Source organism: Oncorhynchus tshawytscha, linkage group LG08 (genome assembly GCF_018296145.1).
Source record: "Oncorhynchus tshawytscha isolate Ot180627B linkage group LG08, Otsh_v2.0, whole genome shotgun sequence".
Taxonomy (NCBI): domain Eukaryota; kingdom Metazoa; phylum Chordata; class Actinopteri; order Salmoniformes; family Salmonidae; genus Oncorhynchus; species Oncorhynchus tshawytscha.
In genome coordinates, this window is record NC_056436.1 from 73,942,199 (window position 1) to 73,965,541 (window position 23,343).

Genomic DNA, 23,343 nt, shown 5'->3' on the forward strand with positions numbered 1-23,343 from the left:
AGAGTGCACTCGTGTGGTTGGACAGAGATGCTGCAATATAAACCATCATGCAGCAAACCCTAAATCTGTGCTGCTTGACCTGAGCCTTTCCTACATTTACTAAGTATATGAAGCTTTTAAATGGCAGACTAGGAGATTGTCGTACCTTTTTTGATTTGTCAAAAAATGCATTCTTTATTTGCTCCAGTGAGGCATCAGGTTTTACACCAAGAAGGTTGTAATAATTTACTGCCACTAAGTAAACAGAATGACCACACAGTGCTGGGATCACAGGCCTGGACTGGCAAGCTTTTAACAACTGAGGAATCATTGTGTAAGACAAATCAGAAAGGCTAAATCAGATTATTATGTAACCGCTTATTCAGATTGTAATGGGAACCTGGCAAAATTCTGGAAAACTGTCAAATCTCTTAAGGGTTCTACTTCCTCCTCTCTGCCACAACAAATTAATTCAGACACTGGCCTCATTACGGGGAAAAAATTACATCATTGATGCATTTTATCACCATTTTATTTCAGAGGGCTCTCTCTTTGAAAGAACTTCTGATAGTGTAAACTTTCTGCATGATCACAGAAATTATAGTTGGTACAGCTTTTCTTTTAGGCTATTTACAGAAAAAGGAGACCTGGATGCTTTGTGGGCAATAGACAACAAGAGGCTAACCAATTGAATCCAGGTCTGCCTATCATTGTTGGCTCAATAACTCACATTTTTTATTTAACATTGTTATCAGGAAATATTCCAAAAGTATGGAAATCAGCTCTTGTGCTGCCCCTCCATAAGGACAGGGATAGTAGTTATCTTCATCATTATCACCCCATTTCAAGGATTCCTTGTCTAACCAAGATTCTTGAAACCTTGGTAAATGTACAACTTTCCTATTTATTATCTGAATTTGTTTTATTTGGAATGTAAACCAATCAGGGTTTAGGCCTGGACATACCACTATTACATCAACCACTTTAGTTGTTCATGATCTTGTCAACGCTTTAGACACTAAAATTAAATGTGCTGCTTTGTTTGTGGACCTTTGAAAAGCTTTTGATACTGTTGATCATGCTATTTTACTGAATAAGTTGTCCTCAATAGGCCTGAGCTCTGACGCCTGTTCTTGGTTTCATGATTATCTTAATGACAGAACTCAGACCATCGTGATTGATGGAGTTAAGTCTAAACTTCTTGAAGTACATAAAGATGTACCACAGAGGTCGATTTTGGGACCTTTTCTCTTCCCTATTTATATAAACACCATTGGTCAATCTGTTAAAAATTGTGACCTTAATCTATATGCGGATGATACTATTATGTATGCTACTTCCCCAACTGTTGATCTGGCTGTGCTAAAACTACAGTCAGATTTTATAGCTATGCAGAAATCTCTTGCTGGTTTAAAACTTGTGCTTAATACGGGCAAAGGAAAAATACATGTTGTTTTCAAACTCTCATAAAAATGTTTCAGATGAACTACATGTTCACTCATTAGATGGTTCTCCAATCGAAAGTGTTCCCACATATAAATACTGAGGCATTTGGATTGATGTGTATTTGACATTAAAAAAAAACATATATACTGAACAAAAATATAAACACAACATGTAAAGTGTTGGTCACATGTTTCATGAGGTGAAATAAAAGATGTTCCATAGGCACAAACATGTATTTCTCTAAAATGTTGTGCACAAATTTGTTTACATCCCTGTTAGTCAGCATTTCTCCTATACCAAGATAATCCATTCACCTGACAGGTGTGGAATATCAAGAAGCTTATAAAACAGCATGGTCATTACACAGATGCACCTTGTGCTGGGGTCAATAAAAGACAACTACAAAATGTGTAGTTGTCATACTGCCACAGATGTCTCAAGTTGAGGGAGCCGCAATTAGCATGCTGACTGCAGGAATGTCCACCAGAGCGGTTGGCAGAGAATTTCATGTTCATTTCTGTAACATAAGCTGCCTCCAAATTCGTTTTAGGGAATTTGGCAGTACATCCAACCAGCCTCACAACCGTGTATTAGATCCTGTGGGCGAGCGGTTTGCTGATGTCAACATTGTAAACAGAGTGCCATTTTGAATGCACAAAAATACCGAGACGAGATCCAGAGGCCCATTGTGAGATGCATATCTGTATTCTCAGTCATGAGGAATCCATAGATTAGGGCCTAATGAATGTATTTCAATTTCCTCATTAAATTGTTGCATGTTAAGTTTATATTTTTGTTCAGTATTAGCGGTGGCTATAAGCTTGCTAGCTAACTCGACTAAAGACACTGGGCTAAGCTTTTGACCTATGATGTCACGTGGCAAAACAAGTATTTGAACAACAAAACAGCAATGGTGAATTGCAAGGGTAGAGAAGCATAGACGTACCGAAATGTTGTACTTTCTTCGCATCATAACAAATATACTGGGGATTGTGCTGGGGTGTAATCATTATACCGATTCTGTTGCGTTTACGCCAAACGCAAACTATAGTTTATATTGGACAAATTCAGGTAGGTCCCTCCCCATTTCGTTCCGTTTGCGACTGAAAACAAAATATCTGTTCTTAGTGGACACATTCAGGACGTTAGCGCACAGTTTCACTCCTTTTCAGATCGTTTATTCCATACTGAACACGACCACACACTACTGCACGCTTTGGGGTTAACCCTTCCTTGTCTTTCTATTCTCTACAAGATAATGCCTCATTGTTTCTCTTCTGGCTAATAACAAAAAATACGCACATTTAATGCATTTCACACACTTTTGAGTTTTTCTTCAACACCCCAAAATAGTATTTTACTCATCAATGCATTCACAGCAGTTTACTTCATGTACTCACCAACCTCATGCCTCCTCCAATCAGCTGTAGAAGTGGGCGGTGCTGACCTGATTGTTATGACTCGTCCACTAAATCACTTCCTGGACTTTTAAGACCACATATTTTGTCAGTTACTAGTATCTTTGCATTTATTTCTCTCAGCGACCAATTTTTAAATATGTTTCTAACTTTACCAAACGCTCGAGGCTTTGGTTCAGTCAGCGTCCATTCCATAAAAGTAATCTATATGTTCGTTAAGGCTTGACTTGTTTATGCTATAGCAGTGGAAGGAAGCTATTGGTAAGGATCAATCTTTCAAACTATAGCCGTGTTTGTGTCATTGATAAATTAGCTTGTCAGAACAAGGTGCTGGGTTCAAACGGTCAAACTAACTTTAGCGAGAAGCTGATTGAACTAGCTAGCTACTAGCCTAAGATGTACTCTTACGGAGCCTAACGTTACTCCTTGGTTGCCAGAGCCAGTATATCTCTGAAAATAACCTAGAAGGTCCTTGGACTCAAGGAGTAACGTTAGGCTCCGTAAGAGTACATCTTTGGCTAGTAGCTAGCTAGTTCAATCAGTTTCTCGCTAAAGTTAGTTTGACCGTTTAGTCCCGGCACATTGTTAGTGACAAGCTAATTTATCAATGACTTATGTTGCTAGAAATGTACCATTATTGGGAATTCACGTTTAGATGGAGTATTTGGCTGTTTTGACTTTGAGAGCCACTTCGCCCTTTAAACAGAATATGTAAGATCCTTGGACTGTAAGGAGTAACGTTAGACTCCTTTAGTCCAATATTGGGCTAGGTAAAACTATCCTTCCTCAATTTGAAAATTATCTTCATTTATTCTACACAAACATGAGAGCTGATTTATATGATTCCGATTTGATCAGGCTTAATCAGAATGGATCCTGAGGTCTCTGTGCTGTTGCACTGCACCGCCTGGGGAGGACTCCTGGAACCACAAGTGCAGGTGGAGCTTTCTGCCAGGTAAATTCAGAATTCATTACTTTCAATCGATAGTTGGTTGTTAGAAGTAGTCTAACTATAAAACCAGTTATCAAACACAATGAATCTATTTTCCTCTCACTCCATCTCTCTCTCTATTCATCAAGATTTAACCGTCAGACAGAGCCAGCACTGGAGAGTCACATAGAGGAGGTGTGGACAGAGAGGGTGACCATGGAGCCATGGCTTTTCAATGGGGCCAAATTCAGGCTGCACTCTTTCAGTCTGGCCTCACCCCAGCCCTCCTGTCCACCTACACCCCAGCCTCCCTGCATGAATGGAGAAGGAGACAGAGATGGAAGGCAATGTAGCATTCAGGAGGAAGAGGGCCAACACGAGACAAAGGGGAACGCGGACTCTGAAAGAGCAGAGGTGCTCAGGCACCAAAGAGATCAAATAGACAGAGTCATAGGCGAACGACAGCATAATGACGAGGATTTGAGTAGCTATAAGCAGAGGGAAGGGAACCTCAGAGACACGCAAACCTCCACCCCAGGGTGCAGAGACCAACATCCTGCTGTGGGAAGCAGTGCAGTAGAAGCTCAACCCTTCCCACAGAGCAATGTGGGTGGGAAGGGTGAGGGGGCCACTCCCATCCTGACCCTGAGGTTGGGCCTGACCTGCTATAGGGACTTCCTGGGCACCAACTGGTCTCAGAGAGCAAGGAAGCTACGCCAGCGTGCGGAGGTGGAGTATGGGGATCCTCTGGCGCTATTGGCCCAGCCGCTGGGGGTGGGTGGAGTCTTGTGTACAGCTGACAGACAGGTGGTGCTGATCAGGAGGAGCCAGCAAGTAGCGGAGGCAAGGGGGCTGCTGGACATCCCTGGGGGGCACCCAGAACCAAAGGTGAGACAGGAGAGAGGTTGAAAGTTAAACCAATACTGTATGAAATGTGGTATTGTATCCTCCATACTTGTGAGGTTGGTTGGATTAAGTTTTGACACTTATTCAAAACGACTGTTGAACTGCATTCTATTTCCATTGTTTGCCATACTTATGGCAACTTACTTATGGTATCTAATTACCTTTGCTGCCTCCTCCCCCTTTCCCCCAGGCTGTGTTTGAAGGCCTCGATGAAGAGGACAGGATCAGGGTGGAGATGCTGCAGTGGAGGGAGGAGGCTGTGGTCAGAGAGCTGTTCTCTTCTGTGTGCGCTGAGATCAGAGACGAGGTGAGACAAAGAAACATAGCTGCTGGCCATGAGACTGAGTGGTCAAGGACAGTCTGTTTGTTTATCCCCTTTCTTTCTCTCTCCATCTATCATTTTATTTCTCCACCTCTTTCATTAAGTTTGTCTTCATTCCTTTCATTACGACCCCACTGTCTGTCTGCAGGTAAATGTTCCTCTGTGTTCTCTGGGTGAGCCGGTACTGATGGGCATCGCTCTGAATCACACCAGTGCAGGCAGACCCAGTGCAGAGTTCTACATCAGGTACTCAAAGGAAATGACATCATAGAAAATTATCAGGCCCATGTTTGATAACTGACCACAAAATGATAAGACATTCAGTATTATACAATTCCTATGTTGTGTTGTCTGTCCCCAGTTGTTCACTGACTTCCACAGAAGTTCGAGAGCTTTACTGGCAGGGGGGCATTGAGGCCCAGGAGTCTACAGATATCGTGTTCTTGAGCCAAACAGTAAGGAGCGCCACAACAGTTACACTTATCTGTGAATAAAGAAAATGTAATGTCTAAGAACAGAGCAAAGCATATGGAAAGTTTATCATTGAAACATAGATATTGAACAATGTCATACAAATAGTTTAAACAGTTTATTACACATTAACACCTTGTGTAATGAATCTCTGAACGTTTGTCTTGTGATTTGAAGGAGGTGCTACGGCTAGACCAGAGCACCCCCCTGTGGTCGGAGTTGTGTCCTTCAGCCAAGGGTGCTGTGCTGCTCTATCAACTAGTGCTGCCTGACCGAGAAGACAAAGGCAATTGATCAAACTCCAGCTACTGCACCGGATAAAATTTCCAGATGATGAAATTAATACAATACACATTTTCTTCAACGAAAAAGCAGCGATTTAATGTTGTTGTTGCTTTAAGAGACAATACTGTTGTAGAAAGTTAAGCCCCCCGCTATGAAAATGTCTGAGGAAACATTCCCTGAATATAAAGTTCCAGCAGTATTTCAGAAAAAGATAACTCCATACAAACGTTGCTTGATGTTTGACACTTGTGCACCTGGTGGAGGCACAATATTTCCCAACTTTGCATAAAAATGCTGTAAGATAATGTAAGATATAACCTGTATAATAAATCTTTATAAAACCACCTGCAGAATTTGCTGAATTCTTTAGATGTTTAACAGTAACCCTGGTAACGGTAACTATCGTAAGCGTAGTTCCTGTTACCATAGTAGTCCTGGTCTTGGTAAACCTGATTCTCGTTGCCGTAATAGTCCTGGTAACTCTGATTCCACTGAACAGAGAGGGGGAGAGAGAGAATAGAATACATCATTCATACCTTAACAGAAACATTGACTGTGAGACTTTTAACATGTGAGACTGTCTAAGGTGCTGCAAAATCGGACTGCACTTCCTTTGAGCTCTGTACACAGGTATGCTCTCTATCCTACCCTGTCTATAGCATTTACCTGTTTTGCACCCACACACCGGTACCAGGGTCTCAGAAAAATGTGGAGCAGGACATTTGACCACCAGTATTTTAATTTACCAGACATTTAAGAAATGTACCGGTCCCATGTGCATTGGGTGTGCGTAACCACCCACGGTGCTCAGAATAAAATAAATCACATTTAGATTATGGTAATTCATTTTAACAGAACATGAAACTCGGATAGAATGGGCTCCTTATCGAATTCCGATGCAGAATTTAAAGATGTTAGAATAACTGTTCACATTTACTTTTCCTCAGCCAAGTAGACCAGTAAGGAACAGCAACATCACTAGCCTATCTCAATCTACTATCCCCCATAGTAGAAACGTTAACCTATTCTATTGGTCAGCTAGTCATTCTGTGCGAGAAAGAAATAGCCCATTCCAAACACTCTGGGACAGTTGTGGGACGACAGATCCGAAATTCATACAACCAGTAGGCCTAGGATACATCCAAAACAACATTAAAAAGCAAGGAGTCTGATGCAACAGATAACGATTAGCTTAAAATGTTGATCAACTATTATTTCAAGGCCGTAGGCGACGCGTGAATGTTCATACCAAACTGCAATTTAGCGGGGAAAAAACATTAAAAGCCACTGCACATGAGAGCGTTTTCATGAGACTGGGATGAAATTACGTATCTATTAGAAATTTAGTTAGAGTTGAGATAAAGATGCAACAACTAGCATGGGTTGCTAATAGGACTAGGATTGGGCCTTTGGCTAACTCGACAATGAAATACATTTGAAAAACAACAGCTAAATAGGCTACTGTTTTCAATGGCATATGGAAGTCTTTATAGTTTGATTGGGTTTTGGCTAAGCTACTTTGAAGCAAGGTAAGACATGCCTCAGTGTAAAATGTTCAGTTAACTGTTTCAAACAGTTAAGTATATGTTTTCAAAATACATACTGCCTCCAGCTCATTGCAAAGTGGTGTGAAGCCTGCCAAATTGCCTATGCACTTGAATGGAGAATGGGAAGCACACTTCAATTACCAGTTGAGAAATAAAAATAGTAGCTCTTTTTAATCTTTGCCATCAAAACAGTTCTCAACAAGCAATTGCATTTAGAATTGTTGCACAATGATTGGGCTTATTATAAAAGCACTTTTCACTCCAGCAGCAATTAACAAGCTGTTTGATGAGCTGTAGCAGCAACTCTCATGTTACATTGACAGGTATTTCAATCAATAGGCTAAAATACATTTTCGCAATGGGATTTGTTTTCTTCTCCTGGACAATTGGCCGGGGACATTTTTATTTATCGGCATTTAAAAAATTACTTTTCTTGTTGCCAAAAGCCAGCTATTACCGCTAATGGAAACCCTGACAGATACCCAATGTGCATGCCTGTTAGTGTGCGTGTGTACCACTACCTGTCTGTAGCATTCTAGCTGTATGTTGTAGTTTATCTGTCTATTGTACTCCCTGCATGCTTCATGATTAAAGTCATGGCTGCGGTACTGGTAGTTCGCTCCATTGAACGGTTCATCCTGCCAGATAAATATCACAGAAATGTGTCGCCTAGGTTCTATAGCCCTGCCCCTAGATCCTATAGCCCTGCCCCTAGATCCTATAGCCCTGCCCCAAGATCCTATAGCCCTGCCCCTAGATCCTATAGCCCTGCCCCTAGATCCTATAGCCCTGCCCCTAGATCCTATAGCCCTGCCCCTAGATCCTATAGCCCTGCCCCTAGATCCTATAGCCCTGCCCCTAGATCCTATAGCCCTGCCCCTAGATCCTATAGCCCTGCCCCTAGATCCTATAGCCCTGCCCCTAGATCCTATAGCCCTGCCCCTAGATCCTATAGCCCTGCCCCTAGGTCCTATAGCCCTGCCCCTAGGTCCTATAGCCCTGCCCCTAGATCCTATAGCCCTGCCCCTAGATCCTATAGCCCTGCCCCTAGGTCCTATAGCCCTGCCCCTAGGTCCTATAGCCCTGCCCCTATATTATCCTGTAGATTATATACCCTTGCCTCTAGATTATGTACCCCTCCTTGTAGGTTATATACCACTGTCTCTAGATTATTTTCACCTGCCTCTAGATTATCGACTAGATTATGTACCCCTGCTTCTAGGTTATATACCCCTGCAGCATGGTTTCCAATCTGCTATATCAGCAACTCTCTACTATATCATTCCAGTCTTTTTCTGTCCTATCCAATAAACTAATCATTTTAAATCAATAAAAAATCCCCAAAATGTATGAATTAATAAGGCGGAATATAAGGAAACTATGTAAAGGTGAAGTATGTTCATCAGAGGTTGATTGGATAGACGAGGACTCACATATCTGAGCTGCTGTGGTGTCCAGTACTGCTGATGACCATATGGGTATGGCTGCTCCTGGTTGAACCATGTGCGGTCCCAACCTACAGACAAAAAATGTTATTACTATAACCAGAAGAACCCCAAGGCGTGACATATTACCAGACCAAACACATTAAGGAATAATTACACAGTAATAGCGCCACTCAAGTTTTTCCCCCCATCAATCATTCTCCCTGACCTCTCAAGTCACCAGCCGCCACTGGATTGTACCCCCTGTCCATCCGGCCCTTGATGAGGGGTTTAGTGGGGTTATAGTCTTGCGTGGCCATCCTTCCAAATCTGGTCTTGTTAAGGTGATAAGACTGAAGTCCGAGGCTATGGGGGTTATTGTATCGGACGCGGGGTTTCTTCCGTTGTTTGGGGGCGGAGGGGACAGGGGGGAGCAGGCTTTTTGACTCTTTTTTGTACCCCTCCAAGAGAGCCTGTGCTTCCTCTCTGGCTAGCTCCACAAACAGCACCTTCTCCAGCAGGTCTCCCTGCTCTGGCAGAGTGCAGCTCACTGGGGAGGAGAGGACATCAACACAGCATCAAAAGCAACCATACCTTCAGTTAGGTTCTCCTTTCACTGTATAGGCTTGCACAGTATGTTACTCCATTAAACTGAATCTGTGTGAAAATTATGCAACTCAGAACAACTCAAAGACTGATATGCTGCGACTCTATAAACGTTTTTGAATTGTGTGAATGCTTACGAAATTATACTTAAAAAGGTCACTGCTCATTGGTTATCTTCTGTATTGTATTTCCCTGACCTTTGACCTTGTGGAGATCCGTTTCAGGGATCTTGTCCCCCTCCTCCTCCTGTTGCTCCTGCAGACGCCTCTTCCACTCCTCTTTAGATGGGAACACCACCACCGCCCTCCGCCTGAAACCCGCGAACCACAGCAGCCTCTGGCGCTGAGCTGAGGGGTGGACGTTGGGCTGGGGACAAACAACAATACATTATTGTCCAATTATCTTTACAGAGAACTCAAATTCATATGTTTTGCTTGGTGGTATGCAGGCGGAGGAGAGGAAACAAAGAGAGTAGTGGCAGGAGAGAAAGATTGTCTAAACTATCACCTTTAATTATGAACAGATTTGATTCCTAACCTATCAGTTAATATACCCTCACTCTTTCAGGGAGCTAGCCAATCAGCAGACACTGCCTCCCCTTGCTGTCCAATCAAATAGCTACCTACCTGGTCCAGGATGTAGTTGCGTGGAGTTTGAGCCGCAACCTTGATCAGCTCACTGAGACACTGAGAGGCCTGCTGCAGCCTGCTCTCTCTACGACCCTGCCCCTGTGGAGAGGAACACACAGGTTTTTTAAATTTTATTTCACCTTTATTTAACCAGGTAGGCAAGTTGAGAACAAGTTCTCATTTACAATTGCGACCTGGCCAAGATAAAGCAAAGCAGTTCGACACATATAACAACACAGAGTTACACATGGAGTAAAACAAACATACAGTCAATAATACAGTAGAAAAATAAGTCTATATACTATGTGAGCAAATGAGGTGAGATAAGGGAGGTAAAGGCAAAAAAAAAGGCCATGGTGGCGAAGTAAATACAATATAGCAAGTAAAACACTGGAATGGTTGATTTGCAGTGGAAGAATGTGCAAAGTAGAGATAGAAATAATGGGGTGCAAAGGAGCAAAATAAATAAATACAGTAGGGAAAAGGTACAGCTAACAACATACAGACACACACCTTTGGAATTGATATAATTAATAGATGAATAAAACTATGAATAGTGTTAGTGTTATAATGGTGTTATAGTGTTAGTGTTATTATGGTGTTATAATGGTGTTTTGTTATAATGGTGTTAGTGTTATAATGGTGTTAGTGTTATAATGGTGTTATAGTGTTATAATGTGTTATAATGGTGTTGTGTTATAATGGTGTTATAGTGTTATAATGGTGTTATAGTGTTATAGTGTTATGGTGTTAGTGTTATAATGGTGTTAGTGTTATAGTGTTATATTGGTGTTATAGTGTTATAATGTGTTATAGTGTTATGTGTTATAGTGGTGTTATGGTGGTGTACGAAAACACCCTGTGGCGTACTGCACTAGCATCGAATAGTCCCTGCAATTTGCAACTTTTCAGGGAAATCAGGAACCAATACACACAGTCAGTTTGGAAAGCAAAGGCTAGCTTTTTCAAACAGAAATTTGAATCCTGCCGCACTAATTCCAAAAGGTTTTGGGAAACTGTAAAGTCCATGGAGAATAAGAGAACTTCCTCCCAGCTGCCCACTGCACTGAGACTAGGAAACACTGTCACCACCGATAAATCCACAATAACCAAGAATTTCAATAAGCATTTCTCTACGGCTGGCTACGCTTTCCACCTGGCTACCCCAACCCCGGCCAACAGGTCTGCACCCCCCACAGCAACTGGCCCAAGCCCCCCCTCCCCCATCACCCAAATCCAGACAGCTGATGTTCTGAAGAGCTGCAAAATCTGGATCCCTACAAATCAGCAGGGCCAGACGATCTGGACCCTCTCTTCCTAAAATTATCCGCCGCCATTGTTGCAACCCCTATTACTAGTCTGTTCAACCTCTCTTTCGTATTGTCTGAGATTCCTAAAGATTGGAAAGCTGCTGCGGTCATTCCCCTCTTCGCAGGGGGAGACCCTCTAGACCCAAACTGATACAGACCTATATCTATCCTACCCTGTCTTTCTAAAATCTTCGAAAGCCAAGTGAACAAACAGATCACCGACCATTTCGAATCCCACCGTACCTTCTCCGCTACGCAGTCTGATTTCCGAGCTCGTCACGGGTGCACCTCAGCCACGCTCAAAGTCCTGAACGATATCATAACCGCCAACAATACAAGACAATACTGTGCAGCCGTGTTCATCGACCTGGCCAAGGCTTTCAACTCTGTCAATCACGTATTCTTATCGGCAGACTCAACAGCCTTGGTTTCTCTAATGACTGCCTCACCTGGTTCACTAACTACTTCTCAGGTAGAGCTCAGTGTGTCAAATCGGAGTGCCTGTTGTCCGGACCTCTAGCTAGCAGTCTCTATGGGGGTGCCACAGGGTTCAATTCTCGGGCCGACTCTTTTCTCTGTATACATCAATGACGTCGCTCTTGCTGCTGGTGATTCTCTGATCCACCTCTATGCAGACGACACCATTCTGTATACATCTGGCCCTTCTTTGGACACTGTGTTAACAAACCTCCAAACGAGCTTCAACGCCATACAACACTGCTCCCGTGGCCTCCAACTGCCCTTAAATGCTAGTAAAAACAAAATGCATGCTCTTCAACTGATCGCTGCCCGCACCCGCCCGCCCATCTAGCATCACTACTCTAGACGGTTATGACTTAGAATATGTGGACAACTACAAATACATAGGTGTCTGGCTAGACTGTAAACTCTCCTTCCAGACTCACATTAAGCATCTCCAATACAAAGTTAAATCTAGAATCGTCTTCCTATTTCGCAACAAAGCCTCCTTCACTCATGCTGCCAACATATCCTCATAAAACTGACCATCCCACCGATCCTTGACTTCGGGCGATGTCATTTACAAAATAGCCTCCAACACTCTACTCAGTAAACTGGATGCAGTATATCACAGTGCCATCCGTTTTGTACCAAAGCCCCATATACTACCCACCCCTGCGACCTGTGTGCTCTCGTTGGCTGGTCCTCACTACATATCCGTCGCCAAACCCACTGGCTCCAGGTCATCTATAAGTCTTTGCTAGGTAAAGCCCCCCTTATCTCAGCTCACTGGTCACCATAGCAACACCCACCCGTAGCACGCGCTACATTGCACTGGTCACCCCCAAAGCCAACATCTCCTTTGGCCGCCTTTCCTTCCAGTTCTCTGCTGCCAATGACTGGAACGAATTGCAAAAATCACTGAAGTTGGAGACTTATATCTCCCTCCCGAACTAAGCGTCAGCTGTCAGAGCAGCTTACCGATCGCTGCAGCTGTACACACCCATCCACCCAACCAACTACCTACCTCGTCCCCATATGTTTTTGTTTTTCTGCTCTTTTGCACACCAGTATTTCTACTTGCACATCATCATCTGCACATCTATCACTCCAGTGTTCATTTCTAAATTGTAATGACTTCTCCACTGTGGCTTATTTATTGCTTTACCTCCCTACTTCATTTGCACACACTGTATACCGATTTTTCTATTGTGTTATTGACTGTATGTTTGTTTATCCCATGTGTAGCTCTGTGTTGTTGTTTTTGTTGCACTGCTTTGCTTTATCTTGGCCAGGTCGCAGTTGTAAATGAGAACTTGTTCTCAACTGGCGTGCCTGGTTAAATAAAGGTTAAATAAAAAATGATGTGTTATAGTGTTATAATAGTGTTATAATACTATTATGGTGATATAATGGTGTTATAATAGTGTTGTAATAGTGGGTAGTTGTGTGTCTGGGGGTCTGACCTTCATGCAGGGTAGGAGGCCTGCGGTGCCCAGCAGGGTGTATCTCTTCTCTGGGTATTGCTTCATGTGAGCCCTGGCCCAGTGGGTCTTACCTGCCCCTGGCAGACCCACCATCATCAACACCTGAAGAGGAGAGAGGAGGCAGAGGGGTAGAGAGAGGAGGGAGAGGGGTAGAGCGAGGAGGGGTAGAGAGAGGAGGGAGAGGGTAGAGGGGGAGGGGTAGAGAGAGGAGGGAGAGGGGTAGAGCGAGGAGGGAGAGGGATAGAGCGAGGAGGGGTAGAGAGAGGAGGGAGAGGGGTAGAGCGAGGAGGGGTAGAACAAGGTGGGAGAGGGGTAGAGGGGGAGGGGTAGAACAAGGTGGGAGAGGGGTAGAGGGGGAGGGGTAGAGCGAGGAGGGAGAGGGGTAGAGAGGAGGGGTAGAGAGAGGAGGGAGAGGGGTAGAGCGAAGAGGGAGAGGGGTAGAGAGAAGAGGGAGAGGGGTAGAGAGAAGAGGGAGAGGGGTAGAGAGAAGAGGGAGAGGGGTAGAGAGAAGAGGGAGAGGGTGGAGAGAAGAGAGAGAGGGGTATAGCATGAATAAAGTGCACACAGGCCAGCGAATAGAGTTCATGTTAGTGCTGGCAGTCATTGCTCTGCTCTCTCACCTCACACTGCAGTTTGGAGGTTGGTGGGGTTGGGGCACTGAGCCTTTGTCCAGCAGGCAGGGAGGAGAGGGGGGTGTACCCTGCAGGGCTGGGGTACCAGGGGGGAGACGTGGGGTCCAGGTTGAGGGTGATAGAGGTGTTTTTGCAGAGGACGTGGGGGTACAGCACAGAACCGCAGAGAGCAGCCGGACTCAGGTGGAACGCCATTCCCATAAGGCGACCGTTCTTATGGAAGGAGAGCTCAACTCCTTCCTCAGAGAAAGACTATGGGTGGAAAGATGCAGGGAGACAGGAACAAACCCATAAACACAAAGCGAGGCAGGGATTACTTCAATAGTAAGGTTTGTATTTTTTAGATTCGGATTGTTATTATTAAAATGGCATTTCAACATGTCCTGCATTCAAGAAAGTGAGGGAGGGGTAAAAAAACAAAAAACTAGTGTCACTCACAGCATAACAGCCAATGACATCGCCCTCTGAAAAGGGCTCTCCAAACTCCTCCTCTTTCCCAGCCGTCACTTTTCTGCCCCTAGCGTCGTAACCGTAAGACAAGTCCTCGTCGCCTGAATGAGGGGAATGAGAGAGAAATCAGCACAAATCATACAGAAACATTTCATTCATAAGACTCAATGAAGTACCTCTGCTAAACCATGGGACATTTATAACCAGAACATATCCACATAATTGGCACATTTTGTTGTTGGGAAAAAAGTTTGGTCCTTACCGAGCATCAAGTTGGAGTTCCAACGCTCCACTGACCAGCCCAGTCTCAGACCATGGTGCTCAGGGTCCTCAGAGTCCAGTGATGGAGACACCAGCTTTTTCTCAAACATAGCCTCGAAGCACACCCTCCCCTGGTGAGTTCCGTGTGTCAGTCTGCATCCAGACCACAGGAGAGGGCAACGCTCCCAGAACCTTGGCTGGCCGCTGCAGCCGTCCCGGCCCACCTCAAAGTGCAGGTCACCGCCGTCTGTGGAGATTAGAGAGGATGACCAACTGACCATTAACACCACACTGGTCAACCAGGGCAATGAGAGAGAGGTGATCCCTCATAATTAAACTCACAGGAGTCTAGTTTGACCCGCCCTCCGTCTTCCTCGGCATCAACACCATTACTCTCAGGCTGAGGCGGTGGGGATTTGGCCCTGTGTGGAGAGAGAGTTTGGTCATGTTTAAAGACACTGTCGGGTGGGTAGAGGATCATTTGCCCAGGCTCACTCGGAAAACCCTGCAGAGCTTGAGTCATGGAGGAAAGGTACCTGTTGTACTGGATCTCCTCCTTGAATTCGTAGTAGGCCCTGCCTCTGGTTCTCTCACCCTGAGCAGGCCTCTTTACCCCACGCTTCTCCCCTCCACCTCCAGCCCTATTTTCCTCGTCTTTGTCCATGTGAAACACTGCAACGAGAGTGGGGAAGGAGGGGATTCTGATTGATTGATTACTCTAAAAGTGTAGGCCAATGTACAAGATGGGTTATAAACCTGTAACATATGGATACCAGGGTTGGGGTCAACTCCATTTCAATTCCAGTCAATTCAGGAAGTACACTAAAATTACAATTCTCTTCAATGCTTTTCATTTAGGATTTGTTTTTAATTGGAGTTTGCTTCACTTTTAGAATTGACTGTAAATAAAATGGAGTTGACCCCAACCCTGAAGGATACAATAAAAATAATAATGACATTATTCAGTGTGTGTCATATCATATCTACCGGTGTCCTGGTTGGTCTGGTCACTGGCCACAGATCCCAGGCTGAGGCTGGATGCAGTGCTGCTCCCTCTCTGGGCCACCATGGAAACACTGTCCTCCTCCTCAACTCTGTTCTGCACAGCTGATCCTGCATGATCTTCTTTAGACTGCCCAACAACCAACATACTTGTGTCTTGATACACGATGTCTATCCGTGATATCTGTGATGTATTAAATGTGTTTTTAATGGGCCTGGTGCTCATGCTTGTTGTGTTTAGCTGGTTTGATGTCGTTTTATCCTCCTCTGCTTCCTGTGTGGCAGTCCGTTTGGAGACTCCACGTGAATGTTCTCCTTCACCCGGTTGTTCTTGAGCGCTCTCTTCTTGGGTGACATGTTGCTGTTGCTCTACTTGTTGATTTAACGAGGTCTGCTCCATCAACCCTTCTTTGTCTGCCGTGGATTTTGCACACGGGCTCATGGTAAAAGTGCTGATTACACACACGTCTTCCAACTGACTTGTTGACGTGTTATCAAGTTTGGCTGCTGAAATTGCAGGTGCCTCGGTGTCTGCACCGATAGGAGAACAATCAGCTCTAGGTCTCACCATCATCTCTGAACTTGCGGTGCCTGCAACGTCTCCATCGTGTCCAGTGGCTTTCGCCTCCTCGCCCGGTAGAGGGACTTCTCTCTCCATCGCTAACACTGTGGATGCTCTGGGTGAATCGTCATCTTGTGGCTTCGACTCTTCTCCAAGACCAGGGACTTCTTTGTCTTGTCCAAGATCGCTTGATTCTGGAGCTTGCAATTCAGCTTCGAAAGCGGACATCAAACGCCCAACGAGTTCTGCCTTCAGTCCTTTGATGTCCAGTGCTCGCTCTTTGAGCATGACTCGTAGTTTGGCCACTTTTAGTTTTTTGACTTCTGACAGTTTCATTTTCCACTGAAATGTGCGTTGCTTTTATCAAGTTAAAAACGTTACTTTACCTCATGAGCTTCCAAATGATTGTTCTGCAGTAAAAAAATATAAAAACTTTAGCAAAAGAAAGCAACTGCTCGAACCAAAACACACCCAGAGACTGCTGTCCTGTAAAATTCAATATACGGTTCTACTCTCTGATTGGTCCATAGGGAAAATAACCCCGCCTTGATATCCAAGCTCTACCAGCTATTGGTGTAAATTGGGTCCGCCCATAGACACGTTTCATTCCGATGGACTGGGTTGACCAATCACGCTTCCTTTATTCACCAAATAAGCACAGATCTAGGATCAGCCGACGTTGCTCAACCAATTCAAATGTTTGTCTACGAATGATCTAGAAACAAACAAAACTGATCTAAAATCAGCACTACAGGCCAACTTCTAGTTCCATGCCCAGCGCAATGTCAACAAGTTATAAACATAGTAACTCCCAAAATTAAACGCTTTTTTTTAATTCATAGGAAGATATTTTTTGATTTACACAAACAGGATGCTAAAATAAAAACATTAGCATAAATAACCAGTATAAAACATCATCAATATTGCCAGTAATACTCCAAAATGCAATAGATTATAGACAGTCTATCTCTCTTCCGGTTTATTTTTCCGCTATCTGTGTGTCACCACGACTACTGAGGTCAGAGTTCAGAGTTTGAAGGTCAAGACAATTTGGAATACGTGTTTTTCCGAGTGTATTTTGTCTCTATCCTATACCTCCCTAAACCTTCTTGGCTCAGCCTAGTTCACACATATACTTGTTCTGATACTATTATCATCAAAGCTATATATTTGTGAAAAATCTGGAGGCTTCAAATGCCTTGAAAGCAGCTGCACCTACACAAATAGCATCATACGACAACCTTCACTAGAGGAAGAGAGTGATTCTGTGACACAATAAAACATTAATGTGTCTTTCTCACACAGTGATCCTATTTGAATATAGTGTCTCTCTTTCAAAAAAATACTATATGCTTCTTGCTTCTCAATGAAAGCGCCTCAGTACAAATGTTCATTTACTCAAACAATGAATTACTTTTGCCTTGAGAGCTATTGCACACAACATGCAAATGGTACATTTGCCAATTTTGGAACTGTTGGATATAACAGACATACATATTGAACAAACACTTTTAGGTTATGTTTTGTTGAAACAGACAACCCTGTAAAATAATAACTTAGTATTTATATGTAACTAATTTGGCACAGGTCAGTCAGTCAGCTACCTTGTTATAAAGTTAGTGAGCTATGCACTGATGAATGTCACTTATATCATACTGATTGTGATCACATATTAAACCATATGTCTAAGACTCTAAGATAAGACGGTACTAGTTAAACATCTAATTAATAAATGCAATAGCATTACTTAATTTATTCCTTTTTTGGTAACCGTACGTTCAATGAATCCCCTTTGGTCTGAAAAATAATTGGTAGATGACGATTTGTGGTTGGAGGTTGAACCCTGTTAAATAAGAGGCTACAGTAAGTGGTGAAAGGTGGTGGTGATGAGATTTAGCAGAACAAAGGTCTTGGGGCTCAATAAAAACACTGGGTGTTGGTAATGACGGGTTATGAGGGATGGAACTCATATAAATTCAAATGGGTTTAAACAAGGGTTCAATCAAACTACAAACTGTAGTCCAGTCTCTTGAATCAATACATTCTCAGCTTCTTTGTTTCATATAGATTTCCACCCCTCATAATGTGTAGCTGCGTGGGGTTCCATTGGCATTAGGAGTTTAGACAAAGATGATGCTGGGTGCTGTTGATAGGGGTTGTGCGGGTGAGGGTGAGCCCCGGTCTGATCCTGATGAGCCTGAGGAGGAGGAAGAGTGACCGAGGAGATGCTCCTTCTCCCTGGGCAGGCAGGGCCCGCTGATGTGCTCGCTGTGGGAGTGGTAGAGACGCATGAAAGACAGGATGGAGTGGGTCAGCCACAATGCTGTCACACTCCACAAAGCAACCTGGAGAGAGAGAGAGAAAGATTATTATCAGTTAAAGTATATATTATAAGTATTATTGAATAGAGAAACAAAAAGAGAAAGAGAGTTATTACACAATAATAATAATAAGAACACTAATAATAATAATAATAATAACAACAATGATCATAATAACAATAATAATAACAGCAACAATAATAATAACAAGAAGAAGAAGAAGAAGAGGGTGTAAGGGGAAATAGAGAGCACAGAGGGAGAAAAAAACTGAAACTAAATCACAAGTACACTGACTCACTCATGTTATTGCAAAGCAGACAATTTCTATTTTGAGCAGGGAAAGCCCACTGGCATGAGATATCGGCTATGGGGGACTACATACCTCTGCCAGAGTGAGCTCAGTGTAGAAGGAGGACGTCTCTACATCCAGGTACATGGGGATGGACTGGGATTCTGCACAGCTGCACGCAAACAGACAGAGACAAGAAACTGTCAATATTTAACAAGGCAACAGTCAAACCCCTGCAGCTTGACCCTCACACTCACTGCAATGTATGCAACACATCGGTCGATGCACAGAGATTTTCCTGACCAAATTACCTGGCCTGGAAGACCCTAAAGTACGACCTGTTGATATATATGTCTCAGTATATGAACATTACCTGTAGGGTCTGGTGTTGTCGTCTGTGACAGTGTTGCACCAGGAGGCCAGCCCCAGGGAGAGGGTGACACTAGCCCCTCCAGATAGGAACAACACACACAGGCTCAGGATCAGGGTCAGGAAGGCAGAGAACAAGGTGCTGGAAAATAAACATAGTAATAACATTGGTGACTGTGAACTACTGAAAACATTGTAATTTGACGTAAACTGTTATAACTATGTAATAGCAGTTACCGATGACACATATGACTAACAATGCATTGCACAATTTGAAATTTCATAATGGTCATTATTATTATTATCAGGCTAGTTATGTCATTTATGTTTCCATTTGTATCGTTGTTTTTTAAATATTTATATATATATATATATATATATATTACAAAAAAACAACGATATATATAGGCCGACTTTATGTACTATTGTACTATTGGTTAACTATTTCAAAGCCTATGGAAAGCCTACTCACTCGTCAAGCCGTCCGTGGAGATAGAAGATGCTTCGCCAGCCCTGCGCAGCACCATACAGCACCGTGAAAACACCGACAAAAGTTGCGAACTGGCATGCAGACGGTGGACCCCATTGCTGTACCACCAAGTGTGAAATCTCACCCTGTTCCACAGAAATGTCGGTTCGATTGTCCGTTCTCCAAGAACCAGTGGTGAAAAGCGCACAACGCCCTTTGAAAGCTGAGCCGTTTAGCGCCAGCGGGACAACCACCATCAACCCGGCCAGTACTGACAGGGTGTGGGCTGCGCAGTGAGCCACCAACAGTCTTCGATCAAGCTCCATATCCTAAATCCAAAAGATCGATCAAAACTAACAAAATACAGGATATCTTCAGGCAGTACCGTCCCGTTTATTCGGTATTATCTTGAATTATTAAACTACCATGTGTCATATTTCTGAAAGAAAACAGGATATTTAAAGAACAGCCTGCACGCAAACTAGCATTACAACACTCCCTTCCCCTTACAAATGTGCCAGTGACGCACTTGCATACGACACATACTGGAGGAGCGTTGGACACATTTCCTAGATCAGAGATGCAGTTAATGCTGTCAAAACGGTATCATTTTGCAAATGTATTATTTGACTCTGAGTGGTACTTTTTAATCGTGGTACTTTTTAATCAATCATTATCCATAATAGCGACAAATATGTTAGTTGTTTTTGTTATGTAAGATGCATGGGACAGAATGTACGCCAGGTTCGAAAGGGGGTTACAAAAGCCGAACCCCACCTCTTGTCATTTAAAGTCGGTCAGTAGGACAACATTAATCCGATCAACCTTCCTAACAATGGACCAATGCAAAAGTCTGTCCTATAAATCATTTATAGGATTATGTCATATAAATAAGACATACTGCAGCCTAGGTCATCTACAATTTATGAATTATTTATTTGTTCCAAACAAACTTCTAGGACTCTTCATTAATTCACCAATGACATAAACATTACACCATTTTACTTTACAGTATTGATGAACGCTCTTTCATTGATGGATGCATCACATAGTCATGTCCATGTTACTACAGCAGGTGGCGCTAAAAAAACTATAAAATCAGTTCCGTTGCAGTCAAATAGGTTGGGTTACTCTCACCACAGAAGAAGAAAAAGCAGGAAGTACCTGTCTGAACACCAATGTTGTGATTGTTTGGATGTGCTCTAGCTAGGTGGACAAGTTCAAGTATTGTATTTGTCTTTTGTGTGAAGATCAATAGACTGTAAGGTGAGTCGCTATTACAATTTTTTATAACGGTCAACATATGACCATGTCAATTGGAAGTTACTTTGCATCTTGTTCACTCACATGCGTGTCAATCGCGCAAGCTAGCATAAAAAAAACACGTTTTTTTCTTGTTAGCTCGTACAGGACCTAGGTAGGACACTCCATATAACGTCTTAGTGAATAAGTTAAAATGAAATTTTTCTTTTACAATATATTCTGATTAACATCAAGGGAAGGTTTCAGATTTCAGGGCAATAGCACCTCCAGTTCTTTAATTCATAAGAAATGACCCGTTTTATTGGTCACATACACATATTTAGCAGATGATATTGCGGGTGTACCGAAATACTTGTGGCCCTAGCTCCAACAGCGCAGGAACGTTAGTATCTAACAGTTCACAAAAGTACACACAAATCTCAAAGTAAACGATAGAATTAAGAAATATATAAATATTAGGACGAGCAATTTCGGAGTGGCAGTGAGTAGAATACAGTATATACATATGAAGTGAGTAAAACATTATGTAAACATTATTAAAGTGAACAATGTTCCATGTCTATGTACATAGGGCAGCAGCCTCTAAGGTACAGGGTTGAGTAACTGGGTGGTAGCCGGCTAGTGACATTGGATAAGTTTTGTCTTAAGATTTAGTGTTGGTGTGTACCACCCAAGTAACACAATGTGTCTAGTCATCTAATATCATGTCTTCTCCTGTACTTATGTTCCCATCTCCACTGGCCATCAAGTACCATGGCGAGTCCAGAGCCACCAGGTGGTGAGATTATGGATCTGGGGGCCGGGGCTGCAGTGGCAAGCTGTTCAGGCTCTTCTACCAGTCCTGGCCCCTCATGTGCCAAAGTAGACTCCCAGCTCCAAGATGCTATCCACCTAAAAATGGAGGGGAACAAATTCTACAAAGAGAAAAACCTTCGGTCTGCCATTGGACGTTACCACCGTTCGTTGCTCGTTCTGCGTAGTTTAGACTCTGATGTCACTGCGGCAGTGAAGGGGTTTGGTCCTGAGGCTCCTGTACTCACCGCAGGACAGGAAGAACTACTTAGGAACACACAGGTGGACTGCTACAACAATTTAGCAGGTATTACAGGCCTCGATACATGGCATGCAGTGAATAACCCTTTTAAAGTCATGTATAATGCTGAACACAAAGAAACAATCCCCCCTCTTTCTTGACTGACTTTTCTCCCTTTTCTGTCTCACCCCCTTTCTTAGCCTGTCTGTTGCAGAGAGAATGTGTAGACTACACGCGTGTCCAGGAGTACAGCTTGCGGGTGTTGCAGTGGCGTCCGGGTGACATCAAGGCCCTGTACAGAGCAGGAGTGGCCTCTCTGCAGCTGGGAAACGCACAGAGTGCCAAGCAATACCTCACTCAGGCCAGCAAAGGACAACCCAATGGTAGCTCAGCTTTTTGACTGCTCTCCCTACCACAGCCTTTGAGTAAAACAAAACAGTTTATTGATGAGTTGTGAGGGCGTGTTATAGGCATACTATTCTATTCCCCAACAGAATGAAGTAGATCACAATATATTGTATTATTTTTGTGTCTCTATGCTATTCCCATTCCCCTAATGTTGACTGATATTTGAATAACTTTATTTGTCACTGTGTCTCTTTAACAGACACTAATGTGAGGAGGCACCTGCAGCAAGCAGAGGATAGGCTGAGCACAGAGTACCAGAAGGAGAAGGCTCTGTACCGAGGCATGTTCTCCTCCAGTCAGAGAGCAGGGGAGGGGGCCAGTGGAGGAGTCACCCAGAAATAAGTTCCCATCAGGAGGGATGTTCTGTTGTTTTGACCCTGAGGATTGAGAAGAGCACTGGAGGAGAAAGAGGAAACAAACCTAGACTGGACACCTAAGAGCTACAGCATGTTAGAGGGAATCGGCCTTGGCTAATATTGATCACATAATATATTGATCACATAATGAGTAGATATTTGCCTGATGACCAACAGGAAGCTACGTCGTTGGAGGCTCAAAAGGGTTGAAGGTCAAAGTGAGGGTACTAAAGAGACTGTTTTGTGCACTGTTCAAACTCAAAGTCCTATTATGCCTTCTGAATGTGGTTGTTTCTGGTCTAATGATCAGTCGTGTTACTTTTTGTGTACAAAATGTTTTGATTCAACTTAATAAATATTTTTTGAAATGACAGCGGAACACTGGCGTTACTACTGCTGCGGTACACTGGCGTTACTACTGCTGTGGTACACTGGCGTTGCTGCTGCGGTGCACTGGCGTTATTACTGCGGTGCACTGGCGGTACTGCTGCGGTACACTGGCGTTACTACTGCTGTGCTGTGGTACACTGGCGTTACTGCTGCGGTGCACTGGCGTTACTACTGCGGTGCACTGGCGTTATTACTGCGGTGCACTGGCGGTACTGCTGCGTACACTGGTGTTACTACTGCTGCGGTGCACTGGCGTTACTGCTGCGGTGCACTGGCTGCTGCGTGCACTGGCGTTACTGCTGCGGTGCACTGGCGGTG

The 23,343-nt window shown here is 43.6% G+C and overlaps 5 protein-coding genes across 12 annotated transcripts in view; 2 read left to right on the forward strand and 3 right to left on the reverse strand.

Moving 5' to 3' along the window:
- The window catches only part of LOC112255929 (snake venom vascular endothelial growth factor toxin VR-1'), a 24,149-nt gene extending 21,235 nt beyond the window's left edge, over positions 1-2,914 (reverse strand). For 3 of the 4 annotated variants that reach the window (XM_042325947.1, XM_042325944.1, XM_042325946.1), the window contains exon 1: positions 2,372-2,510. The gene's annotated coding sequence lies outside the window, so the exon portion shown is untranslated. Of the gene's footprint in view, positions 1-2,371; positions 2,511-2,825 lie in introns of those variants that run through there. The other variant, XM_042325945.1, reaches the window with a different exon arrangement.
- nudt22 (nudix (nucleoside diphosphate linked moiety X)-type motif 22) lies at positions 2,474-6,102 on the forward strand. 3 transcript variants are annotated; one of them, XM_024428772.2, is made up of 7 exons: positions 2,474-2,496; positions 3,702-3,798; positions 3,924-4,662; positions 4,871-4,987; positions 5,151-5,248; positions 5,364-5,457; positions 5,651-6,102. In XM_024428772.2, exons 2-7 carry the CDS (start codon positions 3,713-3,715, stop codon positions 5,765-5,767), a joined length of 1,251 nt encoding a protein of 416 aa, XP_024284540.1. In that variant the 5' UTR covers positions 2,474-2,496; positions 3,702-3,712; the 3' UTR covers positions 5,768-6,102. The 3 variants fall into 3 exon arrangements, with proteins under 3 accessions (XP_024284540.1, XP_024284541.1, XP_024284542.1); XM_024428773.2 differs by lacking the exon at positions 2,474-2,496 and adding an exon at positions 2,967-3,104; XM_024428774.2 differs by lacking the exon at positions 2,474-2,496 and adding an exon at positions 3,460-3,613.
- si:ch211-107m4.1 (heterogeneous nuclear ribonucleoprotein U-like protein 2) lies at positions 5,579-16,635 on the reverse strand. Of its 2 annotated transcripts, XM_042325943.1 has the most exons (13): positions 15,551-16,635; positions 15,100-15,235; positions 14,906-14,985; positions 14,565-14,810; positions 14,291-14,403; positions 13,841-14,104; positions 13,200-13,322; positions 9,962-10,063; positions 9,533-9,701; positions 8,959-9,279; positions 8,739-8,821; positions 6,183-6,249; positions 5,579-5,741 (listed from the first exon to the last, which is right to left on the reverse strand). In XM_042325943.1, the coding sequence occupies exons 1-13, from the start codon at positions 16,461-16,463 to the stop codon at positions 5,728-5,730; spliced, it is 2,631 nt and encodes an 876-aa protein (XP_042181877.1). In that variant the 5' UTR covers positions 16,464-16,635; the 3' UTR covers positions 5,579-5,727. The 2 variants fall into 2 exon arrangements, with proteins under 2 accessions (XP_042181877.1, XP_024284539.1); XM_024428771.2 differs by lacking the exon at positions 5,579-5,741 and having other exon boundaries at positions 5,828-6,249.
- Positions 16,636-16,944: 309 nt separating this feature from the next.
- Positions 16,945-20,086, reverse strand: zgc:153018 (Transmembrane protein 179-like). The gene is made up of 4 exons (XM_024428775.2): positions 19,579-20,086; positions 19,111-19,248; positions 18,831-18,909; positions 16,945-18,472 (listed from the first exon to the last, which is right to left on the reverse strand). The coding sequence occupies exons 1-4, from the start codon at positions 19,899-19,901 to the stop codon at positions 18,248-18,250; spliced, it is 765 nt and encodes a 254-aa protein (XP_024284543.1). The 5' UTR covers positions 19,902-20,086; the 3' UTR covers positions 16,945-18,247.
- A 69-nt stretch (positions 20,087-20,155) lies between these two features.
- Positions 20,156-23,006, forward strand: LOC112255928 (tetratricopeptide repeat protein 9C). Of its 2 annotated transcripts, none has more exons than XM_042325948.1 (4): positions 20,156-20,178; positions 21,588-21,937; positions 22,072-22,254; positions 22,479-23,006. In XM_042325948.1, exons 1-4 carry the CDS (start codon positions 20,156-20,158, stop codon positions 22,619-22,621), a joined length of 699 nt encoding a protein of 232 aa, XP_042181882.1. In that variant the 3' UTR covers positions 22,622-23,006. The 2 variants fall into 2 exon arrangements, with proteins under 2 accessions (XP_042181882.1, XP_024284545.1); XM_024428777.2 differs by lacking the exon at positions 20,156-20,178 and adding an exon at positions 20,690-20,841.
- The last annotated feature ends 337 nt before the right edge of the window (positions 23,007-23,343 follow it).

Excerpts from the sequence above, each read along its gene's own strand:
- nudt22 (XM_024428772.2), top strand. The coding sequence starts at position 3,713 with ATGGATCCTGAGGTCTCTGTGCTGTTGCACTGCACCGCCTGGGGAGGA. Across the intron at positions 3,799-3,923 it reads CAGGTGGAGCTTTCTGCCAG|ATTTAACCGTCAGACAGAGC; the intron begins GTAAATTCAGAA and ends CTATTCATCAAG. Across the intron at positions 5,458-5,650 it reads TCGTGTTCTTGAGCCAAACA|GAGGTGCTACGGCTAGACCA; the intron begins GTAAGGAGCGCC and ends TGTGATTTGAAG.
- LOC112255928 (XM_042325948.1), top strand. The coding sequence starts at position 20,156 with ATGCAGTTAATGCTGTCAAAACG. Across the intron at positions 20,179-21,587 it reads CAGTTAATGCTGTCAAAACG|TACCATGGCGAGTCCAGAGC; the intron begins GTATCATTTTGC and ends CTGGCCATCAAG. Across the intron at positions 22,255-22,478 it reads CAGCAAAGGACAACCCAATG|ACACTAATGTGAGGAGGCAC; the intron begins GTAGCTCAGCTT and ends TCTCTTTAACAG.
- si:ch211-107m4.1 (XM_024428771.2), bottom strand. The coding sequence starts at position 16,463 with ATGAAACTGTCAGAAGTCAAAAAACTAAAAGTGGCCAAACTACGAGTC. Across the intron at positions 14,811-14,905 it reads GCGGGTCAAACTAGACTCCT|ACGGCGGTGACCTGCACTTT; the intron begins GTGAGTTTAATT and ends TAATCTCCACAG. Across the intron at positions 8,822-8,958 it reads GGCGGCTGGTGACTTGAGAG|GTTGGGACCGCACATGGTTC; the intron begins GTCAGGGAGAAT and ends TTTTGTCTGTAG.
- zgc:153018 (XM_024428775.2), bottom strand. The coding sequence starts at position 19,901 with ATGGAGCTTGATCGAAGACTGTTGGTGGCTCACTGCGCAGCCCACACC. Across the intron at positions 19,249-19,578 it reads CTCCACGGACGGCTTGACGA|CACCTTGTTCTCTGCCTTCC; the intron begins GTGAGTAGGCTT and ends TTTATTTTCCAG. Across the intron at positions 18,910-19,110 it reads GACAACACCAGACCCTACAG|CTGTGCAGAATCCCAGTCCA; the intron begins GTAATGTTCATA and ends GTTTGCGTGCAG.